Source organism: Podospora pseudopauciseta, assembly GCF_035222475.1.
Source record: "Podospora pseudopauciseta strain CBS 411.78 chromosome 5 map unlocalized CBS411.78m_5, whole genome shotgun sequence".
NCBI lineage: Eukaryota > Fungi > Ascomycota > Sordariomycetes > Sordariales > Podosporaceae > Podospora > Podospora pseudopauciseta.
The window spans coordinates 1,123,971-1,138,181 of record NW_026946665.1 but is presented as its reverse complement, the minus strand read 5'-3'; the positions used below and the strand labels follow the sequence as shown (position 1 = coordinate 1,138,181).

The following is a 14,211-nucleotide window of genomic DNA, read 5'->3' as shown; positions in this document are numbered from 1 at the left end:
TGGATGGTTGGAGGGGTTCGTTGTGTTGGAGACAAAGGTTCCCATGTTAGTCACATCCCAGGTACACAGTACGCATACCATTCGGGAGACGACCCGACACCCTGAGGGGTTACTCACTCCTCCTCAGGTCTTACCCGCCTGCTGCCTCTTCTAAAACCCTTCTCTTCGCCTTTCTTTCACATTACATCTTCCTCACTCCCGGTCCCCCGCCCCGCCATTTTCACCGTCTGACGTGCTTGTGCTTCTCTGCTTCTCTGCTTCTCTGCTTCTCTGCTCCCTTTGCTCCCTCTGCTCCTTCTGCTCCTCTGCTCCTCTGCTTCCAACATTTACGGAGTATACTCTGCGAATAAATACATGGTATCTCCGTCCCTGCAGCTCTGCGCGTTCCTTCGGCAGTAGCAGCATAGTCGTAACCCAACCCAATAATCCACACTACCTCCCCCGCACCTTCAATTCGCCCCGACAGACCTGGCGGTCTTGTTCTGTTACCCTACCAAAGCCTAAAGTCTCCTAGTCCTAGCCCGCCATGGACAACATGCCTACCTCGATCGCCATTCCCGACCAGCGCCATCGCCAGGCGAACCGCCAGGATGGCTCGTCGCCGTCGTCGTACTCTAGCTCCCCGAGCACGCCAGGCCACTCTCCCAAGGCCTCACCTAGGGCTCCTCAGAAGCAAAAGGTGCACGCCAGACGACCCAGCCTTTTGAGTAAGTCCTGACCTCATTACTCTTTGCATCCCCCCCAATCCCAAACGGGATGCTAATGATGAACACGCAGGCTCTGCTTTCACCAAGCAGGAGTGCACGACCATCCGGATTGGCGGCGAGGATCACGAAGGACCCATGAGACTGGTAAGTTGTTTCCTTGTCCTGGCTGCCAGCAGTGGCAGAAGTGCTACAATGCTGTGCTTGACCCCCGCCACTCACACGGTGCCACCAGGTGACCTACCTCGAGAGGGGACAAGGCTTCGTCTGGAATCCCGAAATCTTCCTGCCATCCATGAGCGACTTTGAATACACCCCGCTCGACCAGCGCCGTGATCCCATCGTCGAGATCCACATCAGTGACGAGGAGATCAAGAAAATGCTGCCTCAATAAACGTCCAAGGCGCACACACAGGCAGCCATGTTTGGCAAGAACAGCATGATTATACTACAACGATTTTCACGAACCGTATTCCACGACAACTCAACTCATCAACCACTATTAGACAAGCTTTCTTTTTTCTGTCAGAAACTCTCGACAATTGTTCAGCATCAGTATTCACTTCGACTTCTTACCTCGTCCAACCTCCAGCAGCCGTCTACTCGACGAGGAAAACCATCACATAAGTGGACAGGAGGTCGTCATTGATTTTCCGGCTCTTTTCTTTCTTTTCCTTTCGGTCTACCATTGGGTAGCTCTTTTGGCCCACGGCTAGGTTGGTGCCAGGAGTTCTTGTTTGTTCATCGTTAGTTGGGGGTTCGGGGCAATATCATTATTGTTTACAAGGAAACAACAACACTTGGGGCGGGTGTGGCTGGCCGGGGACGGGGCATATGTCAGTCACCTTTTCAGACGGTGGGATGGGCGTGACACCGGGTGGTACTATTCTCTTATCTTTTTCTTTTTTTTTTTTCCTGCCTTGAGGGGAGAATCTCCTCTCTCGGCTTTTGTCGCACGCGTGGGAGTGGCTTTGACAGGCGTAATTGGGATTTTGGGCACAGGTGGTAGGCGGTGTTTGGTAATCATTCATGTTCAGACCTTTGACATAGTTTGCTTTTGGAATTCCAGGCTCTCGTTACGGAGACATATTATTTATTTACTACTGTCGAACAGTTTGCTGTCTGGCAGCCCTGTCTGGCGTCAGCGAGAGTGTCCCCGGTTGATTTGTCCCTGTTTGAACTTCCGGTCCCGGTCTTGTCTGCTGCCAATAGAAGTTGAGATATCAACCACTCGCTCGCCCTGTCTGAACCGGATGTAAGCGGGGGGTGTTGATAGATCAGCTTAACCTGCAGCTGATAACCTAGAGACTATGGGGGTTTCAGTAGCGGAACACCGAGAGCAGGCACCTGTAAGCCCCCCCGCTTCTTCCGCCCCACCAAAGTGGTGAACCCCACTTCTGCTTTCTTCGCAGGCAGATTAGACTTGTGCAGTTCGGGGTTAGCGTCCGGGGAAGGTGGTGTGCACGGGCCAGGTGCTTAATTGAAGACTGGGCGTTCAGAGTATCGATAAGATATATTGGCGTCGCGATTTGGGGGATGATAGACGGATGTTTTGATATGACAACGACGACAATAACATCCAGGACTTGAGCACGACGACGACGACACGAAACACCACGACGATACGAGAGACGAAGCTATACCCGGGGAGGGGAACAGAGAAAAAGAGATTCTTGTTTTCCGGCAAATAGCGCATAACTAGAGCAGTAATAATATCTGATTCCCGGCCCTCCCTGCGAACCAACCAGCAAAGAAAGAAAGTCGACAAACAACCCCCCCTCCCTGCTTTTGTGACAAAAATAAAATAAAATAAAAATGGACGACTCCATCCAGCGAAAAATCGAACTCCAATCCCCAGACGACCTCCGGTACCTCATCACCAACGTCCGTAAAGCAGCGACCGATAGCATCAACGCCGCTTTCCCCCCCGTCCTCGACGACGAAGGGAACCCCATCCCCCAAGAGGAAGACGAGTTGCGCAACGAGATTGATAAGCTGGTAAACGACGTACGTTCCCACCCCCCCTTTCCCCCTTTTCCCCTTTCCCTTTCCCCCCCAACTCCCAATCCCATCCCACGATGCGCCCGCTGACGCTCGCTACGCTCTAGTACATAACCCGCCTCTTCACCCTCTCCCTCCCCTCCCTCTCAATAAACGGCTCCCTCTCGGCCCCCCCCTCCCCCAAAACCCTCTTCTCCTCCGACCCGCAAGACCATCACAACCCCCAAACCGACCACTACGAACCCTTCGACCCCCGCAAGCGCGACAGGATCGAGTCCCTCGTCTCCCAAGAGGAAGACCTCCTCCGCTCCATCGCCCAGCTCAAGCGGCGCGTCCCCGCCGCGACCGCATCCGCCTACATGACCGCCACAAACTCCCAGATAGCCACAGACGAGGAGATGCTTTCGGCAGTGCTGCAACGGGCGAGGGAGGAAGGGTCGGAAAGCGGGAAAAAGGCACTCGAGGGAATGGGCGAGTTGGATAGACAGGAGGTTGTCGAGGGGACGTACACCAAGGCGGTGGAGACGCTGGGGAGGCTGAAGAGAGACATGCCCGCTGTTGTGGCCAAGATGGAGAGGGCGAGGGTGGCGGGTGGGTATGTGGTTGGTAAACAGAACAAGTGATATATATATGTATATATATATATATATGTATCCAGGTCAGGGGACAGAGGACAAAGGAGACGTTACGGAAAGTAATAATACCTCCCACCATTGCTACACTTTCTCAACCAAGAAAAAACATTACTATGCCATTCAAGTCAAGAAATAAACTTAGGGATTCTTGTTCATCTCCTCCCACCCCGCCACGCCTATCACATGTAAGGTACCATCTGAATACAATCGCAAACTACCAACACCCGCTCCACACCCACTGTCTACATGTAACTACAATGCAAAAAGAAGCCGGCCTTCATTACCGAGTGGCAAGAACACTACCGCATGTCCCCGCAACCACACCGATGCAGCACCTCATCCTCCTTCCTCAATGACTGCACCTACGCAGCCGCCGGAGCAGGAGCATCAGCCTTGACGTCCACCGGAAGAGCCGCATTCCCCTGCCCGGCAGCAGCAGCAGCACCACCCTCCTTCACATCCGCACCAGCATTCTGAATAGTGGCATCCGCCGCAGGAGCAGCAGCAGCAGCACCCTCCTTCTTCTCCCACTTGGCCGGCTTGGCCCACTGCTCCTCGCGCCAAGGACCCATGTCGCTAAACTGGCAACCGCCCGCACACTCGCACGAACCACCAAACTGCTTAGGCAGGTTCTCGGCAGGAACCTGCGCCAACAACTCCTTCTGGTACCCGCTGCCCAACACATGAATCTTCTGCACCGTCACCGGATCAAGCCACGCCTTCACGACCCCCCAGACGGTGCTGAAGCCCCAAGGAGCGTTGATCAGATACAGACGACCGAGGCGTTCGGGGTAGTAGTTTTGGCTCAGGACGCTGGCCTGCTTGACATAGTTGAACACCTGGGGCGCCTTGGAGATGCCGACGCCCTTGAGATCCATGACGGTGCAGCACGTCTCGAGGAGGACGCCCGACTTGCGGGAGCAGGCCGGGAGGCGGGGGTCGGCGACGCGCTCGTACTCGACCGCGAGGTTGGTCAGCATGCGCTCGGCCGTGGTGATCTTGTACATGGCTGTGAGATCAATGTTGCCGAGCTGCTCGATGTAGACGGGCCGGCCATCCTGATGGTGGGGTTAGCAATAGGGGGGAAAAGGTGGAGCCCAGATGAATTATGTACCTTGTCGGTCTTGTGGTAGTACTGGGGGTAGTACTTGAAGACCTCCTCCTTCTCGGGGTAGTCCCAGTTGGGGACGACGTCGTCGAGGTTGGTCTCTTGCCTCCACTTCTCGCACTCGATGAACCTGGCGTGTTGTTAGCCCCTGCCTGACTGTGGAATCCATCCCCAGTGAAGGTGTGCGTACATTTGCTTGGAGAGGTTGACATCGAACTTGCGGGCACGGAGGAAGCGGAGCTGTTTCCCATCTGTCAGTATCCCGACCCTGAACTGATAGAAAGCTATTCCGGTGCAAGGCGTACCAGTGTGAGCGTGTCGAGACGCTTGGTGTAGCCCTCAGACTCGAGCATCAGACGCAGCTGCGAGACCTGAGCTTGTTGTTCCGCCGTCAGGTAGCCAGCATGTCCGCTCAGGGGGACGGCGGCGGTGGTCGGGAAGTCGTAGTCATCGTACTTGGGGTCGAGCTCCAAGGGGCGGGGGACAGGCGCGGCGGCAGCCATTTTGTTGCGTTTATGTCTCTTGCTTCGGTTTCTTCGGGTCGGGCTCTAGGGTGTCGTGGGCGTCTTTCAATACTTCGTCTATCGTTCTTGAGGAAGAAGATGTTAGATTAGGTGTTCGTTAAAAGTAGGTGAGTAGGCAGTAAAAAGTTGGGCGGTGACAGGAGATGATGGGACGAAAAAGGATGATGCGCGCTATTGTACTTGCATTGGAAAAAGACTGACTGACTGCTGCAGGAAAGGGTGCAGAAGGCGTTTGAGACAAGTGGCGGATGGCAAATGATAGGAAAGATGAATCAACAAAAGGGGGGATGTTGGAAAAAGACAGGGAATCCTGTTGTTGTCTGGTTCAAATAACCAGTAACCCTCAGTGCCTGAAATGCCGCCGCCAACTCAATCCTGCCCGCGATAATCCCCTGACCGGCAGCTCGGCCAGCCCCGCCCGCACCAGCGAGGCCTCGCACTAAGGGGGTATAAGGGTGGGGCTGACAGCTGCCATCATTTACTCTTCATTCTGTGTACACAACTCAGACTCCCGCAAGAACATCACAATCATGAAGCCAGCTGGATGGATAGCTCTGACCGTTTAACCAGCAGTTGAAGGTCGACCCGTTAAGTCGACGGTTTACCAACTTTTTACCTACACCCACGGCCCATTCCCAACGGCCCCCCCCCAACGGCCACCACCGTTACTATCTTAACAAACCGGGCCACATCTCGTCTCAAGTGCTTCATAGGGTGCTGTGCCATTTGGGTTGCACTCGACGTCCCGGCCACCATCCCGAACCGCAACAGACACATCCAGCATGTTGATCCCCATCACCAGTAATACAAGTCCCGCTTGGCAATATCCTCACCATGGTCATGCCACCTTGTTGCCAAATATCTCGTTTTTCTTTTTGATGACTCTTGAATCTTGACTCTTACACAGCCTCTCCCTTCATTATCATCATCATCACCATCATCACCCCCCCGCCGTCCCCTCCTCCTTCCCTTTCCCTTGCTTCTCCTCCTCCTCCTTCTCCTTCCGTTTCTGCACCACATCCCAGTTATAAACCCTAGCCACCGCAACCTCCATAGTCTATCATCCCAGTCAGCCATCATCCAAAAAGTATAGTCAGCAAGTAGTCAGTAGCAATCACCCACCGTAATCTGCTCCCTCAAGAAATCCAAGTCCTCCTCACAATTCCCCAAACTCCTCCTCGCAGCCTCCAACTTCCCATCCAACAACTCCTCCGCCTCCTCAATCGGATAACTCAGCATAACATTCGCCCCCAGCCACAAATACACCTCCTCCGTCCTCCCAATCTTTGCCTTGGCGTAAAGCGTATCATTCAGCTCAAACGTGGTCTCGATTTCCCCCCCCTCCCCCTCGTCATCACCCTCGTTCCTCAACTTCAAAAACCTCACCGTCTCCAACGTCTTCTCAATGTCGGGCATCTTATCCCTCAACCCCGCCACCCTCCGCTGCAGGTTCTGCTCCATAAACTGGTACTTTGCTACCATCTCCTGAAACGACCGAAGCGTCGGCTCGACGTCTGAACGGGAGGAGACGTAGTCTTCTACCTTGTCGACAAAGGGCGCGTAGGGGATTCCTCGGGGGTTGGTGTCCCTACATAAACACAGGTTCAGTAAATGGGATTGGTACTAATAATAAAAAAAGAAATAAAATAAAACAAAAAGGAAAGGGGGGGGAGGGGGGGAGACTGACTTCCCGTCTGGGCCTACGCCTTTCCCTTTCACCGTGGCGGAGGTGGTAGCCATGATCGTGAATGTCTTGGTTGGAATCGATTGTTCGGTCGGTCTCGGTCGGTCAATTAGTTGTTGGGTAGGTAGGTGGTGGGTAAGGTCGCGATATCGAAACAGCTACTAGCCAGCTAGCTGATTGTGCGCGCGCAAAAAGACTCGGTCAAGGTGTTGTTTGTTATTGAAAGACGTTTACACCACGTCCTCGGTCGCAAAGTGGATTGGCCCTGATCGCGCGCTCTCTCAATGACAAGCAAAGAGGCAGTCTAGCCTGGTTACTGCCCGCCCGCCTGTTGCTGTTCCCGTACGTAAAGCGGTCAAAAAATATTGGCGGGGTAGATCGGTGACAGTTCGAGCTCTTCCTAGCAGGCATTGCGGGGTACCCTACATGCACGTTCAGGGGGCTTTTTTTTAATCAACTACACAACAAAACAAAACAAAAACATCACAACTCGAGCAACAACCCCTCAGTGATATGAATTCTTTTGTCTTTATTTTTGCAAATTATTCCACGGCCAAAAAAGACCTTTTAACCTCCTCCCACACATATGGCCTCCAGAGGTATCCCAAGATCAAAAAGTCTCTATAGATATCCCAAAGCAAACCTGCCCACCCGGATTGTCGTGGTATCTGAAATGCTACAAATTCCACTTGACGAAAAAATCACCAACTAAACGCCCCCTTGTTGTATCGAAAAGTCGAGACATATATATCACCTCGTTTTCCCAATGCCAAAAAGCCAAACCAAAAACACCATACGTATGTCCGGAAAATGCTAAGTCAGTCTGCCCCCCAAATTTCCCTCCATATAACGCAACACTTCAAGTAGCATCATCCTCCATCGAGCTAGAATATCCGCTCTCATCCCCTCCCGCAGTCGCAACAGAGCTTCCTGGGTGTAAAAGCATGGCCACCTTCCCAGTGCTCGAGCTCTCCATCCGGTCAGCAGGCGGACGGTGGGCATCGTCCGAAACAACTCCCACCACAGCATCTGCTCCCATATTCACATCACCGAGCTCCTCAGACTCCTCGGATTCATCCTCCTCCAAGCGAGCATCCGAGAAGTGAGGGTTGGCCCGCCTCGAAATCAAGCTCTGGGAAGTGCTGTCCTGTTCCACATCGTCATTCTCTGCCGAAGTCATGTCGATGCTTCCAGAATCCGTGTCGGACTCGCTGCTAAAAGGAGGAAGATACATGGCTGGGGGCGGCAGAGAAGCCGGCTTCAGACGAAGCATCCGTCCCTCGACATACTTGATGTGAATGGGAGAGTTGGTTCCACCCGTCCTGCTATTCCGTCGAGGTGGCAGCGGCGACGAGGTCCTCATACACTCCAGTCGACGAGCAATAACTTCCGCATTGTCCACCGACACCGACCTATCGCGCAGGTGCATGTCCACAACGCAGTTGATTGGCCGACGGGTCACCACAACCACAGCAAAGTGGTCTTCTGGTATTACACCGCCCAGACCGCAGGGCTCGAGAGGTGTCTCGGACATCTTCGGTCGAACAAGTGCTGAGCTGTCTGACCAGGGGAACTCCATGTCGTCGTCCGTCTCTTCGTCACTGGGCAGATACTTGTCAATTTCCATGCCCAGGGTTTCCGAGACAAACGGCCGAGAATCGCTGAGCGGTCGGATCACGAGAGACGACCCAGACAGGCTCCTCTGCAGCAGAGACGGTGCCGAGTCGAGCGTCGGAAAGTCCCGGCCAGTCGAGGTCATATAGGTGGTGGGTGATATGTCACCAGGATCACCCGACAGATCCGTGCAGAAAGGGGCACCGCTGTAGTAGATGATGGCACCGTCGTGTCGCCGTTTCTTGCGCTGCGTCGATCCAGAGCCACTGTACCCATACTTGGAATTTTCAAGGTTGCTATCCTCGACCTCATCCGATGCCAGGGATCCCGTGCCCTCGACCGACGTTTCTGCCGAAGAAGTTCGATGGACAAACAGAGGCTTGTAGTGGAACAGGTCGGAGCGAGAGGATGCCTGCGGGACAAATTTGGAGTCAGAATGACCGCCCTGACCCTTCTTGAGCTTCTTGCGCTGGCCACTCTCATTGGAACCATCAGTGTCCTCGGTCATGGGGCTCTTTTGTGAGCCGTCCCCGCTGTCGCTGCTAAACTTGGTCCCATCTGTGCCTCCGCGCCATCGAATTTTCCGGCCATCTGGCGAGAGCTGGAACTTGGTGCTCTTCTCACTGACGGCGGCCCGGATGAAACCCGGGGTGACGTTGAGCATGTGCAACTGGGCGAGATTTCCGAGAAGGTTGAGATACACCCAGCCGTCCGCATCGGGTGCAACATCGTCATACTCGGTCTGTTTGGATACCAGAAACTCTTCGGGGACCAGCCCAAGATGTTGGATGTACTTTAGATTCTCGGACGGTATTTGCAATCGGTCGGGGTCCAAATCGACTGGCCTAGTTGGACGCTGTTCTGGCAGCGGGACCGAGGGAGGTGATGTGTTGTTTCCGCCTCTGCCTCCGCTTCCATTGCCATCGCCGCTTCCGTTTCCGTGACCGCCGCTCTCCGTCTGATCGCCATTGGATGTCGACGCATTATCTCTCGAACGAGTCTTCTTTTGGCTAGGATCCAGCGGCTGGATGAACGCCTCTCGCGAGGCTTCCGACATTTTGGGTGGTCCCATGACGGCGTCCGGTGGTGGTGCGGGCGCCTCGAGCGAGGACATGGACTGGTTCCGATGCATGTTCCTCCCGCTGATTTTGCCCGTGAATAACTGTTCGAGACGTTTGACCACCAGTTTCTTCTTCTCCTTGTCCGTCATTACCATCTGACGCGGGAGCAGACCGTCGGGGGTGTCTCGAAGGTAGTTCTCCACCTTTTGCTGCGACGACTTTGCGCGAGAACCAACAGAAGGGCGTCCGAGCGACCTCCCTATCGAGTTGGGACCGTGGGAACTAGGTCCGGTAGACATGGATGCATAGGCCGAATCCACGGGCCGCGAGTGCGAGGAAGACGATGACGCATGCTTCGAGTCCCCAGAAGAATACATGTTCTTCTTTTCTTGTCGGCTCGATTTCCTCCACGATGGTGAATCACTCGACCCCTCGAGACTGGCGGCAAAGTCTCGCAGCGTGGCCTCCAACTCGCGCTTCTTCCGCCTCGGTAGTCCGTGAATCTTGATCTCAAACAGCTTCTCCTTCTGCATCATGGGCGGCCCATACTGCTTATACCGCTTCAGTTCCTCCTTTAACCGCTTGTTCTCGATGGTCAAGTCGTCAATGACACTGCGGTAGTCGTCGGCACTGCTGCTGTGGGTGACAGTTTGGCGAAGGCCGCCCTCGAACGGGTAGGGGGCATCTGGAATGACACCACCTCCGTCTCGCCCCTCGTTGGAAGAGTCGGTTTCCTTTTGGAAAAACGGTGGGTCGACGTCCATCGAGGCATCATAATGGCCGACTGGGTTGTTGTTGGAGCGATCGAACCAGGTCTTGGGATCAGTTTCATTGCTCTCTCCGGAAGAATCCCTCCTGGGCGACGCTGTGGCCTGTGGGTGCGCATGAATTTGCGGCTGTGGGTGTGAGGTGAGGGTGGACTGTTGCTTTTCATTTTCAAATCTCTTGCTGGCCTCGTGGGCCAGTCGGTGGTGGTAGAGGGTCACCGACTTCTCGGGCGTGGATCGCCGCGGCAAAGGGTGACCTAAATCAGTTGTGACTTGGTGACTTGTGTCGTCCGCCATGGGGGGCCGTCACATGCTCGACCTTTTTTTTTTTTTTTGAAGCTTGACGGCGACTTGGTCTACCGGCGCGCCCCGCAACAGTCCGCGCCGTCCCGAGGGTTCGGTCGCGTGCAACGGTGCGGTCGGTTACGGTTGTGGTGCACACCCAGCTCTCAAGAGACTAGAGTGTGCGTGGCTGTAGAGCCGTGGCAGACAAGAGGCAATTGCGAAAAAAGGGCCTATTTAATAAGTCTCATCAGAAACGTTGCGCAGAGCTAGCTGCTGATGCTGGAACTTCGAACACTATGCAGACAGGGGGGGCTGTGGCGAAACTCGCTGAACAGGCGGGTGGACGAGGAGGGAGCTCCGGCTGTCATGGTGTCGATCGAACGCTCTGGATTCGACACTGCTTTTCCAAAAACCGCTGCCCCAGGAGTGAATTGCTGCAAATGGTAAAATTGGCGAGGAAAGGGAAGAAGACCGGTGGAAAGCCAAGATGTGTGGTGCAGCGGGCGCGCGCGCTTTGGACAGAGTGGTGTCTTCTTCTTTTTGAGCGCTCGGAACGACTGGACTGACAAAAAAGCAGGGTGGCGGAATGCCCGGTGGGAAAGCAACAACGCTGGCCCACCATGGCAAGGCTGAGAAAATCACACTTCTAGACTTAGATACAATATAGGGAAAACGTCTCCACATACCTTGATACCCTTAGGGTCGGGTGGTGTTCTTGTGTGCTGTTGAAGCTGGCGATGTCTGTCTCTATTGTTTGATGTGGTGTATTGTTGTGTGTGTGTGTGTGTGTGTGTGTGGCCCTGTGGTTGCGTTGAGGGCGTGTGAGGTGAGGTGTGCAAGGGGAACAACCAAGGCAGGATTCAAATGAAGCCAGAGGGCTTTGGATGGGGAAGTAGGGGGAGGGACCAGTGAGTTAACACCCCAATGGCAGGCTCCTCAGGCGACGGCTCTCTGAAGATGGCCAAGGAAAGGAGGCTGCGCGCATCTCGATGGGGGTCCAGGGTCCATGGTGGGCTGCGGTCATTGTTTCTCTGGTTATTTTCCTCTCGCTTTTTGATGCTGGCACCGCTTCACAGATGCAACACGAATTGCCCCGATCCGCGCTCAAAGAGCACAGGTAAGGGGATCGAGGGTGATCGGTCTAGGCCTCCTCAGGGTCCTGGCTGGAGCCGCCTCTGATTGGTCATTGGCCCTCGACCAAGGAAATAAGTTGCCCGAAACAAAACGACTTGTCCCATCGCGCTGGCCCTCACCCCAAAAGCTCAAAAGCAGCTCAATCCCACCTGCAAAGCAAAGAAGAACTATCTCCGGATGCATTCCTTTTTCTGTGCTTCTTCACTACATTTTTTATTTTTGTTTGGACTTCTACTGCCTCTTCTATGCTGATTCTCGACACAGCACACCGTTGGCCACCATGTCTTTCTGCTACCACACTACTGCGTGACTTGGCCCGCTCGAGACACACCGCGGGGTCATTCAGCAAAAATTGTTCGATTGTCTTCGATGAGAATGTAACTCCGCTTTCCTACTGGCCCAAAAGCTTCATCGGTTATGAGGTCAGCCCACGACGTTTCTCGACGAAGCTTCATCTTTCGGTCTTCTAGCGTCTGTGTACTATCCGACAGGTATCAATCAACGACTCTCGGTCCGCTGTTCGGATCGGTTCATCTCTCGACTGCATTAAAAAAAAAAAAAACATCAACAATACACTGCTGTGTCCTACCCTACATACACTACACAATCCAGTCGTCATAATTTCGCCGAACTTGACGGGGAAGCGGACTGCAACTGCGCTGTGTGGCTATTCGGTGGGGACTGCTGCACCGGCAGGCGGTTTCTCGAGATCTTGTTTTTGCCCTGTCATCGGCCCGTAGAGTGAACCCTCCGTGCCCTCACAGCACACGCCAGGTGATGCATAAACAGCACGCATCCATGTTTGGACGACTCTCGCGGGGGTCAGGGTCGTGTGTGAGGCCCATGTTTGAGGACCCTTTCAGGAACCTTCGATTGCGGCGCCAGTCATAAGTCTGCCACGAGCTTTTCCGCTCCATCGCCGGGCACAAGCAAGACAACGGCTACACCAGGTCCTGAGGTTGTCACCCCAGTCGTCAATAAATGGCAATTCTGCCTGTATGTTCTCTGGACAGGGAGACTGAGGCGGGCTGTGAACAACGCGCCCTGACAGGCCCGGAGAATGGTCCAGAGGTCCAACCAGTGCTGCTCCGGCCACCAGTCACCTCACCACCTTGCACATGCTGACATGTTACCCCGCGAACACGCTGCAGGGTCCTCACATGCTGGTCTCTGTTCGCGGCAGGGATATCATAATGGATTGACCACTAATTATGACGTCATTTGTGACGGTTAGTGTTTCTGCGCTAGTGGCCGTAATGCAACTGCCGCTGCTCTGTTCTGCTCTGTTGTCACACTCTGTGGAGACATAAAGAGTCAAGATCGTGATCTTTGCAGTGAACCGACAACTCCTCTGTGCGCTTTTTTCTGTGTTTAATCTTTGGTAATAACAGTGGTTTCCCTGTCCCCAAAAAAACACAACCGAGATGGGCTTCGAAAATATCGCTCGAGGCGTTGGGGAATTGCGGGCCTAATAGTGGCCTCCAATGACAATTCGAGCTCGCAGCAGCTGTCCGCCTCCCCGGGTCTCAATTGGGGTCTCAATGTCGCACCTTCTGTCGATCACTTGGACCCTGAATGGGGATCAGGGCAGCTCAGAATCTTTCATTGACGAACGAGATCTGGTACGCTTTTCCGATCCAGGAATATGTCACTATGTGAGTGATAGGGCGCTTCATCTCGCGATTTGACAGTTTCTCATTCTCTCCAAACACACCCGTGGATTGCTGCGTATACCCTACCGAAAGTCGACCGGTCCGGGCCGAGCTAGCGGCTTCCTTTTGCCATCCACAACGCCATTGTTCCCTGAAGATCAGCGGAAACACGAGCGCCACTATCTAATCCATCATGGTAAAACGTCGACAAGCCCTTTTGAAGCACTTCAAGAGCTTCGTGATCAGCCCTACGTATTATTCTCCTCAGATCGTGCCACCGGTGGCGATACAACTGATGTCTGCGGCCGCCAGCCCACAACCACCGCAAACCACGGAACATTTTGCTCCCGGAAACGGTTTTCGAGTGAAATCTCAATTCTAGGCCTTCGTGACCCTCAACCCATAAGCTTCCTGTGCCGCCAAAGGGGACTGTTACACTAAAACAGCTGGCCAGGAAGACATCGTCGATGTCTACCTGCAGTCACTACCAACCTGCATCGACCGAATCGGATCATGTCGGACTTGTCAACCATCATACCATGCTCGAAGAAGATGGGGCGTCTGCACCTGCCGTGTGGCTGTTGTGAGACGGAACTATGACAACTGACAGATTCAACCCGGCCATCTTTCCGGCTCCTCTCCTTCGCCATTCTCCAATAGCCCAGCATGCGGGCTTTCTAGCAACTGTACCCCGTCGCCATCTCCAAAATCAACCTTGAACAAAATCACCACCTCCCTCTCGGCCTCCAATCACACAAGAAGCCTCGTACAAAACCCAGCCCGGTTCCCATTCCCGTTAGGTTTCCAAGCTCCTCTCTCCTCGCTACCTAGCGTGAAGATACGGGACAAAACCGAGCTAGCTCACGGCGAACGATGCCTAACCCGCTACCGCGATGACCAAACCCTTCACAAGCGAGAGCCCACAGGTCCCTGCATCGTGATATCGTATGGGTCATCAGGGTCTTGCGGCAAGAAACGGAGCCCGCCACGTGGTTCACCCTTTGGACGCCCATCGGAGTATTGTATGAGGGATCGTGATAGA

General features: G+C 54.1%; 5 protein-coding genes across 5 annotated transcripts; 2 read left to right on the top strand and 3 right to left on the bottom strand.

Moving 5' to 3' along the window:
• Window positions 1-164: 164 nt before the first annotated feature.
• Window positions 165-1,800, top strand: QC763_509240 (uncharacterized protein). Its single transcript, XM_062913512.1, has 3 exons — window positions 165-707; window positions 778-851; window positions 940-1,800. Exons 1-3 carry the CDS (start codon window positions 527-529, stop codon window positions 1,096-1,098), a joined length of 414 nt encoding a protein of 137 aa, XP_062764929.1. The 5' UTR covers window positions 165-526; the 3' UTR covers window positions 1,099-1,800.
• A 462-nt stretch (window positions 1,801-2,262) lies between these two features.
• Window positions 2,263-4,578, top strand: QC763_509230 (uncharacterized protein). The gene is made up of 2 exons (XM_062913511.1): window positions 2,263-2,711; window positions 2,813-4,578. Exons 1-2 carry the CDS (start codon window positions 2,520-2,522, stop codon window positions 3,326-3,328), a joined length of 708 nt encoding a protein of 235 aa, XP_062764928.1. The 5' UTR covers window positions 2,263-2,519; the 3' UTR covers window positions 3,329-4,578.
• Window positions 2,577-4,951, bottom strand: SEC14 (cytosolic factor, phosphatidylinositol/phosphatidylcholine transfer protein; the record flags this gene model as incomplete). The annotated part of the gene is made up of 4 exons (XM_062913510.1): window positions 2,577-4,398; window positions 4,455-4,578; window positions 4,639-4,688; window positions 4,754-4,951. The coding sequence occupies 4 exons, from the start codon at window positions 4,949-4,951 to the stop codon at window positions 3,703-3,705; spliced, it is 1,068 nt and encodes a 355-aa protein (XP_062764927.1). The 3' UTR covers window positions 2,577-3,702.
• Window positions 4,952-5,912: 961 nt separating this feature from the next.
• On the bottom strand, window positions 5,913-6,712 carry PRF1 (peptide chain release factor 1; the record flags this gene model as incomplete). Its single annotated transcript, XM_062913509.1, has 3 exons — window positions 5,913-6,029; window positions 6,095-6,560; window positions 6,660-6,712. The coding sequence occupies 3 exons, from the start codon at window positions 6,710-6,712 to the stop codon at window positions 5,913-5,915; spliced, it is 636 nt and encodes a 211-aa protein (XP_062764926.1).
• An 803-nt stretch (window positions 6,713-7,515) lies between these two features.
• On the bottom strand, window positions 7,516-10,395 carry QC763_509200 (uncharacterized protein; the record flags this gene model as incomplete). Its single annotated transcript, XM_062913508.1, has 1 exon — window positions 7,516-10,395. The coding sequence occupies one exon, from the start codon at window positions 10,393-10,395 to the stop codon at window positions 7,516-7,518; it is 2,880 nt and encodes a 959-aa protein (XP_062764925.1).
• Between the last annotated feature and the right edge of the window lie 3,816 nt (window positions 10,396-14,211).

Coding starts and splice junctions, on each gene's coding strand:
- QC763_509240 (XM_062913512.1), top strand. CDS start 527: ATGGACAACATGCCTACCTCGATCGCCATTCCCGACCAGCGCCATCGC. Junction 708..777: donor CAGACGACCCAGCCTTTTGA/GTAAGTCCTGAC, acceptor ATGAACACGCAG/GCTCTGCTTTCACCAAGCAG. Junction 852..939: donor ACGAAGGACCCATGAGACTG/GTAAGTTGTTTC, acceptor CGGTGCCACCAG/GTGACCTACCTCGAGAGGGG.
- QC763_509230 (XM_062913511.1), top strand. CDS start 2,520: ATGGACGACTCCATCCAGCGAAAAATCGAACTCCAATCCCCAGACGAC. Junction 2,712..2,812: donor TTGATAAGCTGGTAAACGAC/GTACGTTCCCAC, acceptor GCTACGCTCTAG/TACATAACCCGCCTCTTCAC.